General features: G+C 42.4%; 1 protein-coding gene across 1 annotated transcript in view; it reads right to left on the reverse strand.

Moving 5' to 3' along the window:
• The window catches only part of entrep2 (endosomal transmembrane epsin interactor 2), a 146,300-nt gene that overhangs the window by 73,076 nt on the left and 54,655 nt on the right, over nt 1–18,569 (reverse strand). Inside the window, exon 2 of the mRNA XM_088641006.1 lies at nt 5,494–5,550. Coding sequence (XP_088497132.1) covers nt 5,494–5,550 — 57 coding nt within the window. The remainder of the gene's footprint in view (nt 1–5,493; nt 5,551–18,569) is intronic.

Genomic DNA, 18,569 nt, shown 5'->3' on the forward strand with positions numbered 1-18,569 from the left:
ACAAAATAAACCTTCATGGCATTATTAAAATCCATAGTTAGTGGCACTCTAAAGGTAAAAGAGAAAGAAATAGCCTGCCCATTTTATTAAGTATGCCCAATAATATTCCATACAAATCCCTACACTCAGAAACCCTAATACTCAGAAGATTTCAAAGCTTGTTTCATAAAGAGCTGAAGAATGTCAGCTGAGTAATACAGAGAATGAGATGAGTCAATCTACTTTTACAGCCAACACTCATCTGTCACACATCCTCTACAACAGCAGGAGTGCTTGATTTCAAAAGGCTTATGTTTGCATTTTTAAGTCACAGTTCTTTTAAAGCTGACGTTAAGTGGAGAAAAAAAGATTCTACATACAGTCGTGCCATTTGTGCATTTGGTCTGTTACAAAACAAAGATTTTCCACAAGACATATTAAACCTGTGGTCGGAGGTTACACTGTGTCAAGCTTACCTTTATTTTCAAATGGATACAGTGACACTATATAAAAGTCCTAAAGCACAAAAATGACAGAGTGATTTAATTACATTCAAGCAGTGACACTGAAAATGAACGCCTCATTGAGGGTCTTCAGGTGAGCATTTAAACAACCTGTCTTCTTGTCCTAATAGCAATGTCAGAGGGTTGACAACCATGTGAAGTATAAATTGTAACTGCTACCCTCCTTAATTCCCAGGGCTGACCTGTGCTGACTTCTCTTCTCAAATACCTACCCATGCCCCTCCATCCCGGGACCAGGTGGAGGTAACCTGCACAGATCTTTGATCACATTCGAGTGGAAAAGGACTATGCTCCTAAGGTGTCAGCCATTGTACGAGTATCAGCCTGCAAAAACAACACTCACTCATGCTGCATTGCAGCAATAAGAAACATCCCTTTTTTATTCCATAATGGATTTGTCTGTCAATGAGTAACAGCCGCCAATTTATCCCCGAAGAGCAATATACTATCTTGTCCTGTACTCCCTCAATTCTTTACGCCCCCCACCTTCGCCTTATGGCTGTTGTTTAAACTCGGCACTCACGAAACGGCTGTTTTCTGCAATTCTGAGCCAGGGCCCTAGCCGTTTTTATTCTGCGTGCGACACAGGTTCTTCTCTCTGTCAGCGCATGGACACAAATAATTTCTCCTTCTTGGCAGGAGACAGGGTGTCTAATAGCTGCACACTGGGATAAACTGTAAGAATGTCTGTGGAAATGAGTAACGTGGCAATTTGCAGACAGGTCCCAGGTCTAAGTCAAATTCGTGCTACGGCTGCTCAAAGACCATCACTGACAGTTTTCCATGGTGGCAAAGGCAGGCAAGCTATCATCACATCTGCCTCTATTTTGGTCACACTGTTTCAGAACCATTGAAAAAAATACAATAATGACAATTACACGGCACACGGCCCCCGACAAGCCTTCAAGAAATGCAGCCCGGCTTGAACGGTGCCAGTGCCAGCTGGGGGACTAACTCTGCTGTTAATGAGGGTGGTGTGGCAGAGACTGAGATGAGTAAAGATAGCTGCTGCAGATGTCTCCTGAAAGAACGGCGGTCAGTTCCCTTGCAGAATCTTGCAATTTGCTCTGCAGCTTCCATAAGGACCCTCTCTGGGCAGCATTCTCCGTCTTCAGAGATTACAGCATTTTCCTCGGCCCTCTCCTCATGCCTTCACTGCAGAGCCCGGGCCGCTGCAATTAATGTTCCACCTCTCCCAGATCCGTTTGGAATTCCAAATCACAGCCCTATTACTTCGGTAATAAGAGCTCTAAGTAAATGATGACTAAGTAGCAGTAGCCAAGCTGCTGTTCAGATGTTTGTATTCTCATAGAGCATTGAGATCTCTTCCCCCCACTCCCACACCAAGGGTATGCAATTAATCTGCTCTTAATATCATGCCCACTGCAGCTAATGTCTCAGTGTTTTTTTTTCCTTTAGTATTTGAAATCCACGGTGCATTTTGCTTCACGATTAAGAGACAGTTCTTTAATCATCAATATTTATACTGCAAAGCAAGGATCTTTTGTGCAGTAAGGCAGATGGACAAGAAAACGCCGTATTTATCCTCCAGGAAGTGGAGTTTGGGACCTTGCAGACCTCAGTTTGCAATCACTCCGGCAGGAAAAGAGGCAGTGGAAATCATCAAGGCGCGCTGTTTTGTCTTACTCCCATCCTTCATGGATCATTACTGAAGGAATGCAGAAGGAATTGGCATGGCTCTACTAATGTTAACACTTTCCAGCATGCTGTATGCGCTGCATGCAGTGTGTGCGCACCACACTGGTACACCAGTGCTGTATTGGCTCTGACAGCAATTTCCACCCAAAATAAAAAAAGACACAATGATTCCCACAGAAGATGAACTTGATTATATACACCGGGAGTTCTCTCCCTGTTGCAGTGAAAAACATATTGAAAACGCAGTAAGAAACCTGGTTCTTGCTGCTACATCAGCACACATCTGCAGAACACACAGAGTCTTTATGTTTCGGATCATTTGTTTAGATACATTCTGAGGTGCTCATTCATTCTGTGCTGCAAAAATGTCATTTTGAAGCACAGACTGGAACTGTGTGCTTTTCAGAAAATAAAATATCAAAACATGTACAAAGAACTTCCCTGTTCATTATATTTTTTTATGGTTATTACAAAACTTACATCATGCGCAGAATGTACTTTGTGTCATTCTCTACTGTACCGATGCAGGTTTTACTGTGATTTTACTATGATTTTAATATGTTTTACAGTAAAAGATTCCATTTACGGTTTAGAATTAAATCTTTAAATTTAGAGTATTGTACACATTTGCAAAATGATCACAAATATTAATTATGATCGCACTATATTTTTTCTGGTAACTAAATAAAATTACTAGTGAAGGTTTAAGGTATTAGTTTATAATTAACTCCAGTAATCCTGACTACTGAGGTACAGAACAGGCATTGCCTTCAGTTCACTGTGCTAACACTTCTTCTCCACCACTAAGGTAGCAGCCCCCTGTCCATTGGGGCACTGCCCCTAGGCTAATGGCCAGCCAGATCCTCCTAATATTTTATTCCCTATACCCTGAACTTTTGTATTTTGCATTAGAGTACAGTATGTGTCTCGCATTGTTTCATCCCTGTCCAGGCCGCTGCCAAACTGAATCAAGCCAATTTCTTTAAAAAAATTGTCTTTAGTTTGCAAAACGACGTCAGAGGGAGTTATCAAACAAACAGAACCGATTATTGATATTGTAACGCAACGGGGGTTCAGGTGGGCGCCCTTGCCGCATGTAGTCCTGCTATCACAGGGAAGGGCGGCGACGTCACCGCTCTGGTAAACCGGCTCTTACACACCCTGATTGCCGTATGCGTTACAATATATTTATATACTGTATGTTCAGTATATACAGTATGTATTTCTGTTATACCGCGGTAGTTGTGTCCCTGGAAAACACGGCGTTACAGAAAATGACATTATAGAAACGACTGGTTCAATGGGACTTAAAATGGTTAGGGGCTAAAGATTTCGGATTGTTCTACAGTAATTGGTCATATTATTGGTTTGAATGTATTACTTTTGGATAACATGTTTTTGCGATCATTATTAAACAGAAAACAGAGAAAAATAGATTTAAAAAAATAAGGCATAACATGCATCAGTATTTACATCGCTAAGCGATGGAAAATTCTGCAGCAGAGAAGGCTGCAACAAACATCGTTTAAATACACCCCGTTAGCGCGAACGCTATCGCGTTCTTTCGTTTCTCTCCTATGGCGTCATAACGTCAAGCTTTTGTTCCAGAGTAATAGCTTTCCTTTCCTTTTCACTTGCATCACACGCACCAATAGATAAAAAACAGCAGAATGCTTCATATCCTTGTAACTCATAGTAACAGCTATATTAACATCTGTTTCCAAAGAATGAAAATATAGTAGCCGAGATACACAACTCTGTTACGTGTACAGGCGGGACAAAGACTTGCGGCGTGAGACGAGAGGGCGCGCCATCTCTCAAGAGTGCGTTGCTGTGCTCAGCAGTAAGTACTATACGAGTGTTACTAGTTCCGGTATACTTCAATCGCGTTACCTGTATATCCGACACGCACACGCGATATGAAAAAGGTGTTTCTTAATAAATTAATATTGGGTGCCTGCCTTTTAGAAATGAAAGGTCAATATTGACTAAAAAGAGTTGGAAAGCCAATACGTCCGCTCATTGGTGACCGCCATATGAATGAGCAGACCGTTCAAGTCGGTACAAAGAAATAATGGAACAAAAGTACTGAAAAACACCGTTGCTATACAAGCCTGTTTATTTTAGTGTGAAAGCATTGCACAGCAACATGTTTGTTATTAAGTGCACAAATCAATTCTAGGTAAGCATCAAAGATATTGACTCAACTTACTACTGTTTACTGCCAGTCTTGTTCAATACATTTTGTGCTCTATAACCTAGTGCTGCATTAAGGCTGGAAACAAGATTCATCAGGAACACAGCCGGCAGTCTCAATCCAAAATACCTTATGAGTAGGGAATTGCTTTGCTGAACTTCAAAGGCTCAATGCGCACGCTTTGCATTACATTCATTCACTTCTGAGTGCTGGAGTTGGAAATTCGGGGCCTAGGTTCTGTGTCAGGCCACATAACACATCATTTCATATCCATTCCTCCATTTGTGAAGACATGATTCTAATAGTGCATGCTTAGTATTAACCATAACGTCTCCCACATAAAAGACAAGAAACAGCTTCACCAAACAGATCTAACGCATCACATTGCCAATATATTATCATATATTTGTAAGGGAAGCATCTTCCAATTTGCTTGCTTTTTATTTCACCACCCAGACATCTGGGCAGACATATCTATCCCTGTGCATTTAAATACAAGTGACAGTGTCCGAGCATTGCTCCAGAGTCACAGTGTAACCATATATTACATGTATATTGTAAATTGAGGTGCGCAGAATGTGCCCACTTTAGTTAAAATGAGAAATGACAGTCAAGAATGTGACAACAATATCAACAGTTGTCAACTCAGAATGATCCATGAGAAGCCCATTTCACAAAAAAAGATCATGTATTTTAAAATGTACACAGCCCAATGCTACTGTACATTTAACACACTCCCTTGCCTTGCGAATTAATATAATCTCTGAGGTATCCTCTAAGTGAATGGTTATTGATTAATTTAGCTTTGTTCTTTACTTCTGTGTAATACTTGGGCTGTGACCCAGAGACATGAAGGCTGTTGCATAATTAAGTAAAGGCTGTGGCATTTCTAAATAATTAAACGTGTACTCCAGTTTTCCACGTCGATAAATGATGTGTCAACATCCTTGTACTGGGGAGCTGCAAGCCGGAATCATAGATTTCAGACATTAAAACTGTCTTCACAGACCAACTGTCAAGCCTTAAACACGTCCTTGATATAAATAAGTCCTTGATAAATATTTCATCCTGCCTGCATGAATTATACTGCAGCTGCAAATGCTTGGGACTAGAGAGGTTCAGACCGGCACTTACCACTAAGGAGAGAGGCCTCTTCCAGGACACCACCCCGATCAGACCGGACAGCAGCACCTGGGAATCATCAGAGAACAGGTTGTTACCACCCCATGGGAAGCTGGCAATGCAGTAGGAAAGCACAGACAAGACAATGCTGCTAATCAGATCTACAGCGTTAGGTCATAGAATACTTACAGAACAGCCGAGGTTTCTCTCAAGATAGCCACAAACAGATAGGAGGATGCTGGGACTATGTACACCCACAGGGGCTGCAGGATCCTACAATATGCCATGACAGCAAAACCCACTATTAATTAACACTGAGAAGATAACAGGCGCTGCACAGAATTAATGTGAACTACAGAAAGCCGAAACAAAGAGCATTTTTTAAAAGAGTGCACCTGAATGTTGGAAAGCTCTTCCGAAGCCCGGTGCAAAAATCTGAACAAATCTTAAGCGGTTAAATTTGGGTGACGATCATGCCTTCATTTCATAAAAATAATGTAATGAAGCTGTGAAGTGCCACATTAAACATTTAGATGCTAATTGAAAACTCTCTCAAGGCAGTTTAAAGGTTCTCTGTTTTGGTTCTGCAACATTAAGACTTCATTTATTTTTCGTTTGGGGAAAAAAAATAGTGAACAGCCAAAACAAAGCACGGTGCTTTATGAATAATGGCTTTTTCATATATAACCGCTGACAGCATCAAAATGTTAATCAACTTCACAAGCAGCATCACAGACACCACCAAGAAGAAACCACTCATCTCTCTTCAAAGGGGTATCTTATGTGTAAAACGTTAGCTGCACCTAGAACACCCTTAATATCCTTACAGTACGTCTGGCAACTAGAGACAAGAAAGTAATGAAAACATGGTAGCCCCTTGAGGTGCTTTACACATATTATTTCCATAAATGTCACTCATGTCACCACCTTGCAGTCTGCTCTTTTCCATGTTTTTGAAGCTAAGTAGGAGTGGGTCTGGACAGCACTGGGATGGGAAATCTTCAAGGAAAACCAGATTTGCTCAAGTGGTATTGGTGGACCAGTAGGTTGGTCCCTTCCCTCTCGACTAGAATTTCCAAACAAATGCCCCACTATGATGACCAGGCACAATGTGCTGTAGAAAGTGCTGGTTTGTGGTTATGATGTTAATGTGAGGTCCAGATTTGATCATTAAAGATTCCACAGCACTGTTCATAGGAGTAGAGATGTTAGCCCCAGTGTCCTGACTAAATTCCTATACTCTCCAATTGTACAGTCTGGCCCCCCAACAGTTCCCTCTTAACTGATTCATTTCTTCTCTATCCACTGTGTAGTGGGAATATTATGTGTCACCCATGTGGGAGCTGTACTTTAGTGGAGGATAAAGTGGGGCCCTCCTATCTGTAAAGCCCTTTGAGACCCTTTAGGATGAAAATGCAAAGAATTATTATTCCTACTACTACACTACCCCACCAGCATGCCAAAATAAGATCCCTCCCTGTTAAATTCCAAAGCATGGATTCAGTTAAACTAAAAAAAAAAATCAATCTTTTCCTTTCCTATACTGCTACTGTAGATATTCACCTTTTTTACAGTTGACAATTTTACAATTACTTTCAGAATAGCAGAACAAACACAGCTACGAAAAAACCCATAAAAGGCCACTAGATAAAATAATAAACAGATGTGTTTCAAAAATATTCACTAAGTATATATGAGGGACTGGACATTCGCTAGAGTTCAGTGCAGAGAACCATTGTGAACAGCCAAAGTAGCCCTCCCTTACTTGACAATCAAAGTACTAATGCATTGACTTTAAGTTAATAAAAAAAACACTGATCAAGTAGAAGAAACAACTGTAATCACGAAGTTCTAGTAATCAGGTATAATACAGTTAATAACATGAGTCCCTCCTCTGCATCCAGTAGATGCCAGCACTCTCTCTCTCTCTGCCTTTACAGCTAATACCCTGCTCCGTGATTAGCATGCCCCACTGTAATGAAAAGGACAATAAAACTAGCAGTGAGCCTGTAAAGTCATCTCCAGTCTGTCATCCACCGCGCCGCCGATAACAAACTGGCAGCTATCGTTAAAATATAAAATCAAGCAAGGAGAGGCTCACTCACAAGCCAGGGTCGTCTCACCATCCTAGTCTTTTTCAAAACGAATTTCTAAACTGTGCTTTACAACCCTCAGCTTGGTTTCATCCCACTTTCCTGTTCTTCCACCCAAGACTGCGTTGGCCAGACCGAATCTCGAATAAGCTAAGTTGCAAAAGTTAAACTCACAGATGTCAGGACCCTTCTGTACAAAAAAAAACTTTCTGTCTTCCCAAACTAGGAAAATAACACTACATTCGCGGTGAGTCTACCTCATTAGCAAGACCTGATTGTTTTGCGTGAGACCTACAGCATCCTGAGCAAAAAGTTATGCCTCGTACCACCGACAAACGTCACACATGTTGGTATGTTTCTCCATAGTATCAAATATTCATAAAACTGTCATGCACTTAAAGGCTTTCAGAAACGATGGATCAATGGAATTTCATAGATGAAAAATCTGAAATGAGATCTAAAGAGTTGGGAAAAATTGAAACCAAAGTTAATTTCATTCCAGTCTGCGGTATCCAAGCTCCTTGTAAACGATGCTTCCAAAATCAGAACATGCCCACTTTTCACCCGCTTGCAGCTGGAGCTGAAGTTGTTTCAGAGGGCAGGAGCTAGTCTGTGCTTGAGCTTTGAAATGCCTGTGTCCATTGCAAGAAGGAAGACAAAATTCCTGCAGTGGCTTAAGCCTGAAGTGGTGCAACAGACATGAATGATTGGACACAATATTCCTCACACAATTCAAAATACAATATATGAATTACGCTTTTCAGATACAGGCTGACAAATCACTTGCCGCAATGAGAAGCAAAAAGATTTTTAACCGTATTAAAAAATAATAGCTTTAAACGCTGGCAAAAGAGGTCAGCGGGGCCTTTCAGAACTGGTCTGGAAAATCACGCCTATGGAATCACCACTATGCTCGTCACACTATAACCTTGTGATGAGAACAAAGAGCGCACTGTGGTACAAAGCTAAAGGAGGCAGCCAACATTTCCAAATGCCACAAACAAAAAGTAAAAATCTGTCCGTCTACCTCTGAATGATGACTGTACTCTATTCAAAGGTAGGGAGGATAGATATCTGTGCCCAGGCGATGTCACAGAGAAAGCTTGATTTACAGGATTGCAAGTGCACTTGAATTAATCCTGCCACGTAACTCAGGTTTTCCGGTTCAAAAAAGATAATGGGCCATTTTTTTTTCCTCTTTGTTTTTACTCGATCCCGTGGGGCATTTTTTCCCACAAAGTTACAGAGTGAACCTCGACTTTCTATCGGCTTTCACATGAATTATTGATTTCCCATTCTGTCTGTATCGCAGCAGCTGTTAAAATATTCAGGAGAGGGGCAAGCACTCTGGTTTGTGTGGGCCAGGCCTTGTCCACTGAGCCCCATTCCAAACAAGGGCTGCTGAACGTATGGACACTGTCCACCTCCTAGAGCGAATGTCTCCTGTACCCTTGCAGTGCTCCCGTGTATAATGGAAAACTTTCCCGAGATTCTCAGTTTAAACTGATCACTTTTAAACTTAAAAAAAAACGTATAGCACCAACCATATTGCCTTTTTCTCAAAGATTTTCTGTCACATTTTCTGGCCATTTTAGAAAGTTAATTTTCCACTCAGACTGTTCGCAGATACTCTAAATAAAATGAAGTCTCAATAAAACAATCATTCTTTTTTTCAATAGAACACAGTAGGTATTCTTTAGGGACGTTTTTTTAAGTCTAATGTTTTATTCATTTCATTTGGCTTATACTTTGAAATGGTAAATCCACATTAGGATTCCCAGAGGCTGTTTTGTGCACCTGGAAAACATACGATAATTAGCATGTTGTTAACAACTGATATCGGTGACATTTAGGAGAAGGCAGGACAGAGGTCTAACTCCCCCTAATAGCAAATAGTAACAGTAGAAGACTGTTGTGTTCAGAAGAGCGTTTAATAACCTGACAGTCCCAAACCAGAAGTGGAGACAGTAGGAGAAATTGACAGGAAGCCTAGTAATGTATTTCAGGCAGACCCCTGCTCTTTCAGTGTCAGTTTCCATTAAGAGCAATGTTATTGTAAATACAATGCATCTCATGGGGTGGCTTATAGCGTTTCACGGTGGAAATTGTCTTTTCTTCATGTCTTTTGAAATGGCTCAAGACACAACTATTAGCAACGCTTGTTTGCCAGGGCGCAGTTAAAATGCATCCAACGTCTTCAGTGTTGGCATGCTGGCTCCCCAAGTCTAGATTTACACAGAAAATGAGAAATTAAACGCGTCAGAACCCTTGGCCGTAAGGTTAACCAATGAGAGACACATAACTGTTGCCTCATAACAGTTCAAAGACAGCAGGATACTTGATGCAGGGGCAAAGCGAGTTAACATTACTTTACTTTATTAACCCTTTACAATTTCTTGCATTAGGAATTATCTTTTCGCATACCCCAGCTTGCTCTCCATGAGACACACAGACACAGAGATAGGGAGAGAGCCTGGGGTCAGAGCACAGGGTCTGCCATAGTATAGCGCCCCTGGAGCAGTTGGGATTAAGGGCCTTGCCCAACAGAGTAGGATTCCTCTGCCGGCTGGGGGATTTAAACCGGCAACCTTCCAGCCACAGGCGCAGATCCTTATCCACAGAGCCACCGCTCCGCCCTGAGTTGCTTTATCCTTTTAAAAGGAGGCACCTACCTACAGCATACTGTACAAATTCTCATGCAGAATCTCATTTGTAATTTCCACTGTAATAAAGGCCGGTGGTCTCCCCGCAGCTAAACTGAACAGACATCTTAGAAATGCATAAGTGTTCCAGCTCTCTTATGACTGCCTGTTTCTCCCCTTCTGTTACTTGCATGCACAGTCCTGATCCTGCAGCAGTTAATGTGGAAAAAAAACACTCTCATTAACCGGAGTGAGCGCCGCACGGCACGCTGATTTATCTCTCCCCTCGGGAATGCATTACAGCGTTTACAGAAACTAGAAATTATACGGGTTTGACTTTCAAAAATCACAAGTATGCTTGAAAAATGGCTCTAAGTGTCGACCACAGTGGAGGTTCACAGCCCCACACGGGGCTCCAAAAAAGCTTCATATCCATTCAAATCAATCACGCGTCTTTGGAATGAAGGAACCCCACGTCAATTTATCAAAGCACCTCAATTTTTTTCCCCGCAATTGCTGCCACCAGGCTCTCGAAATGAACATCTAAACGCTGAAGTGGGGACTTAGTGCAGCATTTGGTTTCCCGAACGTAAAAGCGGCACCGCTCAGCATGCGGCCTTGCGGTTAAAACAGGCTGGAAAAACTGCCAGCTCCCCGGCGTGGTGAAATGAAGGTCCTGCGCTGCGGTGGTTATTAAATTGGCCACTCCCGTCGCCACTGATGGCTGCTCTCTCCTCTCCCGCCTTCGACACGGCATGGAAATGTCAGCCGCCCGCGTCAGTCAGTGAGAGATATGACTGAAGGCTGTGTTCAGCCCGCGTGTGCTCCTGTCCTGCACCCTCACCCCCAGTCGACTGCAGCCTCTCTCAAACAGGCCTTTGCATTACCACTGACAGGAGACTCACAAGATTCCTGATAGTAATATTAATCATTTCCTAGACATGCCACATCCTCTTTCTCCTTGAGACCTCTTACACTCACACTTTAAACCATTTTGGGGTGGTTTAAATGTACAGCATGTAACACAGCACTCCTAAACACCCAGCATGTGTACAGTAAGTATCTGATCAAGCAGAAACAAAGTAAAAAACAAATTACAAGGTGAAAAACAATGCTTTCAGTTGTATCAGGGGTCTGTGTGGCAACAGAGGCTGATTGATTTAAATGATGTTGTACTTATACAGCTCCCAAGATCCAGGTCAGAGCCCACTCAAGACTTTCGCCACTATGGGACATGGCTTTCTGCTGTTCCTGTTCTGCTGTGACCCAAGCTATTTCTTGCTGTACAGGAGCGGTGCATTGTAATTAACGGAGTGGACCCCTGCTTAGTTGACCAGGTACTGCCTAGGGCAGAGGAAAGCACACAGAACTGTGCCTATTGGTGTCTATGAATGCTGTTGGCCATTGGGGGGGGAAACCAGAATGAAAAGATTAGTTCTCCTAAGCCTCATAAGCAGACTCAGCTATTAAATCCTTTTTAAAATGAGCAATGCTCACACTGGAGGGTCATGGCCACAGAGGTGAATCAGCATCAACACAGTTCTCACATTCTGGGTCTTTGGCAAATCTGAATTAAATCACTTTTAATGTTAATGATTAAATCAGCATAAAGAGCATGTTGAATAAACAGTAACCTTATGAATAAAACCTAAAGATACAGAATATCTACAGAAATATCCCAATTACCTTAGAAAACACTATGTTTATATAAAGAATTGGGACATTTATATATTAATTATTGTGCATGCAGGGATACCCATGTACTGTAATAGACAGAGCTCAACAGAACAGCTAAAAATTGACACGTGAACTCCCTCATGTAAAAATACCATATTCTGCACACAGCATTTCTTTGGTAGCACAAGAGTGATCCATAAAAGCATACAATAACATATTATAACAGCTCACGTCTGTGCAGTGCAAAGCTTTAGACATTAGGCACTGCAGTCTTATAGGAAACACTAGAAAGCAAGTCAGGTCTTCACCACTGTACCAAAGATGTCCATACAGTACATCTTCACAAATACCACAACACTGACAGGGGTATCAAATGCAAAATGTATACAACACATCTTACTTTTCTGTTGCGATAAAAGCATCTGTTATTTTAAACAAGGATTTAAATCAAGGTGCTCCACACATCAGCCAAGGCAGAGGGATTGTAGCAACCAAGGTTTCCCTGGCAACCAGTAGCTGCCAGTTCTGAGGATACGTAATGATTTTCCCGTTGCCCAGCCCCCCAAGGACGGCCACTTGCACCTCCCCGCTGTGAACGTCGCAGGCTCGCGGTACCCGAGCAGATACAGATGCTGCAGGCCTGCCCCAGAGCCCCAGCGCTGTGCAGATCTGCGCAGCTAGAGCCCCACCTTCTGCCCTCAATGCAGGGCCATCAGTCTGAGAGAACAGGTAGGCCTCCCGTCTCTGTAAATTTATTTATTCAGCCATAAAGAAACAATCTGTATTTTTTTTTTTGCTGACGTGGTCGTCAATTTTTACTACAAGAAGATTATGGGCTAATGCATTTTATCAAGTAGCTTTACTGTTTATTTTGGACCCTGAAGTTATTACTTTTGGAGGGAGACACTGGGGTGAGGCCACGCCAGACTGCACACTGGTCACAACACATGTCCATACTGAATAAAAACGAACCACAGGAAACTGTTCATCAGTTTTATGGTTTGTAGAGCTGTATTACAGGAAACTCATTCCACTCCATTGCTTTAAAACAACAAGGTAGCTACAGACCCCCTTATTCTCACTTTTCAATAAAATACAGGCTTTTTATTCAGAATAACTATTTTGCCATGAGTTGCAGCTTTGGGAAGGTTAGTGCTTTATCCTTACAAATAACAGCATAGAGCAACCTCTTATCTCCTCACATTGCAAGACTTAAATATAACCCTCAGAGTACAAAATAAGACAATATGTGACATACTGTAGAGCAAAATGAATAAGCAGGGTATTCAATCTACTTCAATCCAATTGCAGAAACACTGTCAAGCTGATTCATCTTCTGTCTTACTTAAATTGCATGCCTAGCTATGAAAATTGCTGTCAATGGTAGCTCAGCAACAATAGGTGACGCAATGCTAGACATCTCCAACTGCTTTGTTATGAACATGCAGAGCAGAAATCTGGGCATCAGATCGCCACAGTGCATTCAGACATTCATTCTAGCTAAGCCTTACCTACTGTACAGCACAGCTCTGAGCATGCACAGTGGGGTACTTGTTTACATGCCAAAGCTGGAAAATGTGACTACAGTAACTTCCACATCCATGAAATCCACATACTGTGAACTCGTGTTTAGAAGCTTTAAAGTGAAAGACTTTTTGTCAGGGAAAACAAAAACATTGTGGTTGCAAAATTAGCCCTTTCTCCAGCACTGTAAAGCCACCATCGCAAACACGGGTAACCTCTCCGATACATGGCAAAAAGAAAAACACTTGAGAGCAGATTCTGATTTTGAGTCAGAGATCAAACCTGAACACTGAATAACAACTGGGTGCGATCACAGACGTCAACTGAGGGCCATTTACTGCATTTGAGTTTCAGAGAGTAAAACGGCCAAATTTGCTCACTGAACAGAGAGATATAATAATAATAATAATAATTGCTTACACTTATATAGCGCTTTTCTGGACACTCCACTCAAAGCGCTTTACAGGTAATGGGGACTCCCCTCCACCACCACCAATGTGCAGCATCCACCTGGATGATGCGACGGCAGCCATAGTGCGCCAGAACGCTCACCACACATCAGCTATCAGTGGGGAGGAGAGCAGAGTAATGTAGCCAATTCATAGAGGGGGATTATTAGGAGGCCATGATTAGTAAGGAAATTTGGAAATTTGGCCAGGACACCGGGGTACACCCCTACTCTTTTCGAGAAGCGCCCTGGGATTTTTAATGACCACAGAGAGTCAGGACCTCGGTTTTACGTCTCATCCGAAGGACGGCGCCTGTTTACAGTATAGTGTCCCCATCACTATACTGGGGCATTAGGACCCACATGGACCACAGGGTGAGCGCCCCCTGCTGGCCCCACTAACACCTCTTCCAGCAGCAACCTTAGTCTTTCCCAGGAGGTCTCCCATCCAGGTACTGACCAGGCTCACACCTGCTTAGCTTCAGTGGGTTGCCAGTTGTGAGTTGCAGGGTGATATGGCTGCTGGCGAAAAGAGAGATGGCTGTGACAATAAATAACAATCAATGTATTTCTGAGGCTCAGAGATCTCAGAGCTCTGTTCTTGAGTCATTATAGCACAGCTCATCTTACACAGATTTTATGCTAATGACAAGACCTGTGTTAGAAAATGTATATTAAACAACCCAAAGGGACTGGGGAAATCCATTTATCAGCAAAACAAATGGTAAAAAGACATTTATGCAGCATTGAATCACTTATCCTGTTTCAAAGGTAAAGAAGTGGGTATACAGAGCCACAAAGGAAATGTGCTGAGTGGAATCAATTCCTTTCGTCTCAGTCTTCGCTCGGTGTGGGTAGTGTTTCCACAAGACGCAGGGCTCCATGTACCTGTGAATGAGGTATGAGCTGGGGTATGCGAAAAGACAAATGTATAGGGCTAATAAAGTGATCTGATCTGATCTGAGGCTGCACAGCAGAAACAGCAGGCCTTAGAAATGAAGTCAGACCCAGTCTCACAGCCACGAAGGCCTGGGCTAAGGCTGATCTGTAGCTGATCTGAAGAACGGGTTTAGTTTTAAGATAATACACAAATAAGATGAGACTTATGTCTGCTTAATGTCCGCTGGCGCCCCTCAATACCTGGGCAGCTCCATTTCCTGACATGCCGAGTTCATTACAGCTACACAGCGAAGATTCAAATTTGGGCTTCCATTTCACCTATTCCCCCTCTTCCTCAGCCTCACCCTTTTTGTAATCCCTTCCTGCACCAGTTACCTTTGAGCTGCTGTCAGCAGGACTACAGAAGTGTGTCCTGAAACGACACACATAGGGCACCCTGGGACCCTGGGACTACGCACTAGCACCAAGGGGGTTCTGCTTCAGGCGAATCCAGGTGGAAGTACAACAGTGCTGCGCCAGCTTCAATATGACCGGCACGCGTTCAACCAAACCCAGGGGCAAGGTCTTTAAACAAAATAATGTGGAATCCCACTCTTGTTGTGTAAATTTGCTTGTGTCACTGCACAGTTGTCTAAGAGCGCTCTATCCACTTCAAGTGCACTCTTGTCTTCCAGCAGCAATGGTCGTGCAGGAGCAGGAAATGAAAACCGATCTCACACCACAAGCTGTTTGCAACATCTAGGAATCCCAGAAGCAAACTCATTCACCTTAATGAGGATCACACAGGTACAGTATGTGAGTTTGACAAAAGAGGCGCGTGGGAGGGGAAAAACAGGGTCCATTTTGTTATTGCACTATATGCCAGCAGCTATATCACCCTGCAACTCACAATTGGCAACCCGCTGGTGTGAGCCTGGTCAGTACCTGGATGGGAGACCTCCTGGGAAAAACTACGGTTGCTGCTGGAAGAGGTGTTAGTAGGGCCAGCAGGGGGCGCTCACCCTGCGGTCCATGTGGGTCCTAATGCCCCAGTATAGTGACGGGGAGACTTTACTGTAAGAAGGCACGACCTTCAGATAAGATGTAAAACTGGGGTCCTGACTCTCTGTGGTCATTAAAAATCACAGGGCGTTTCTCGAAAAGAGTAGGGGTGTAACCCCGGCGTCCTGGCCAAATTTACCAATCATGGCCTCCTAATAATCCCCATGTCTGAACTGGCTTCATTGCTCTGTTGTCCTCCCCACTGATAGCTGATGTGTGGTGAGTGTTCTGGTGCACTACGGCTGCCGTCGCATCATCCAGGTGGGGCTGCACATTGGTGGTGGTGGACGGTAGTCCCCATTACATGTAAAGCGCTTTGAGTGGAGTGTCCAGAAAAGCACTACATAAGTGTAAGCAATTATTATTAGTATTGCAATTAGATTAATTAAACTAAATTCTTAAAACATTCTTCAATTTTGTTGCTGGTAAGTGGCTTTTTGAACATTGTTTAATGAACAATCATTCAGAACACTAAATGAAGACGGGAACAAATTCAGGAGCCTCAGTAAACTGTCAACAGAAGTGGATGATGAGGCACCATTGATTAAAACCTTTGAAAAACAGAAAAGCTTTTCATCCTAATCATCTATACTGGATAAAAAACCAGTGTGTCAGCAGGCCAATATTCTACATGCACATAAACCCAAACAAACCATCTCTTAATCTGCTTTAATACCCATCTGTACTTATCACTGACCTGCTGCATGAAATTACTAATGTAATGTTACTTGAAGACAGCTTAGGGAGACCTCTAATAAGATTCCACTGTCTGTCTTCTCCAATAATTGCAGGCAGGAGAACCAGGATTGCATTAGATAATGAAAACCAGCCAATGGCATTTTCAATTACTACTACAGTCTCTCAGAGACCGAAATCAAATATTTCATTTCCATATTGGAATGCAATGAAATTTCTCAGAATCAGCACATCCTCAGCACTTCAGTTACAATGGTAGCTCCTGGAAAGCTTCCACCATTCAGAAAAGGGTTTTTTCACTCAATGCAGAGAAAATCATGACTATCAAATGTATCATTTCTGTGTCACATAAAATTACAGTTAGGACCTCTACTTGCAGCAGAAAAATGCAGAGGCTGTAATCTTGATTAAATGTGTCAGAACATGAACCATAAAGTCATGAGCTATATATGGTCAATTATAACTGTATGGTAAAAATCCTCAGGCTATTGACCTCACCACATGTGATCTGATCTTTAGCCACATAACAGAGGTGTAGAACAAGGAAAGGCCAGCTGACCCACTGAGACTTCTTTATTCTCTAATAGCCTCTAACTACATGTCCCTTAACACAAACTAATCTGTTCTGAAAGGACCTCAAGGTATGAGTGCTGGGATAAAGGCAGATTACAGGCACATCCGCTGGCATGCACTGCACTGCCAATCACCTCCCCTAGTAACACCGAAGTAGAGAGCAAATGCTAAGACAGGAACATTCACTGAGAAATATCTGTTTACTGCAAACACATGGAGCTCTCTCTGCAGAACCCCATACAAATCTTGCTCTTGCATTTCTCTGTTAAATAAAACAACTCAAAAAGCTCATTACATGACTGTTTTTGCATCCAAAAACAGGGCTTTGGTCTAAATTTCAAATATTCAGACCGGATCATGTGGCAATCACAGTCATTACCAGCCATATGCCATCTGTCATGCATCTGCAACAGACAGTGAATGAGGGGATTTGGTATTTGATTTTTTTCCCCCCTCTTAGTCAGTCACCGACCTGCATCAGGCTAAGGGCTCCCGTCTCGTTCTCATTTCCATCTCTGGGGTAATGAAGATGAACTGAGGAGAGCACCATCTTTGAACGGTGAGGCATCACAACACATGGCGAACTGCTCACAGAGACAAACACATGGGCTCCGTCCTGATCTGTCGTCCACTGGGACTTTCACAGGCAATCTGCTAATACCCTCACAGGCAGTGTGCTCATTGTTGTCCAGCGCGGTCATGGCACAAATCGCAGGGAACACAGGTGACTGAGCACTGCCCCACAAACAGGGCACTTGATGGTGACAACACAGCACAGATGGGGTTCTCTGCTGCTTTAGGAAAATGAAAACAAAACGAAAATTAATTATTCCTAAAAAAAAAACTAAATTTATCCTGTCATTGTAACTGACTTACAAAGAAGTCATAGATTTCTAGAAGTCCTCAAGTCTAGATTTGAAGAGCAGTTTTTTTTTTCTGAAAAGACTTTTCTTAACCCGAAAAATTAGAAACCAGAAAGGTTACACTGGTTTACAACACTGCTATGATGCCTCATATTGTCCGGAAAATGAGTTGGTGATTTACTCTATCAGAACAGCCCATTTCACAGCAGTAGTAAAAAATCTGTGGTTCGGAAAATTGAGATTGGTGGAGACCGTAGCTTAGATTGGCAAACGCTCTGAAAAGAGAGCAGGATGATGAAATTCAATTACTGACAACATTCTTCCTGCAAATTCACATTACACAAACAGTCTGGTGACATCCAAACGACATCTCGGAAACCTGCCATTACATATTTACCTACACATGGCAATTCCCAGCCTGGGTATTTATCATTCAAGAGCAATACTTGCTGCGAGATTAAAAAGAGATGGAAACATTAGATTTAGCGGGAAACTGTCGTTCTTCCAATAAATTAATTCAGACATTTGCTTTAAAAACTGCAGAAATGGAAATGAGTGTTTGCCTTTTTTTTTACTCCTTTTTCGGGCTTAAAAATACAAAATTTAAGGAACAATTTAAAAACAAAACAGA

This window comes from Lepisosteus platostomus, chromosome 7 (assembly GCF_059453375.1).
Source record: "Lepisosteus platostomus isolate fLepPlt1 chromosome 7, fLepPlt1.hap1, whole genome shotgun sequence".
Classification (NCBI taxonomy): Eukaryota; Metazoa; Chordata; class Actinopteri; order Semionotiformes; family Lepisosteidae; genus Lepisosteus; species Lepisosteus platostomus.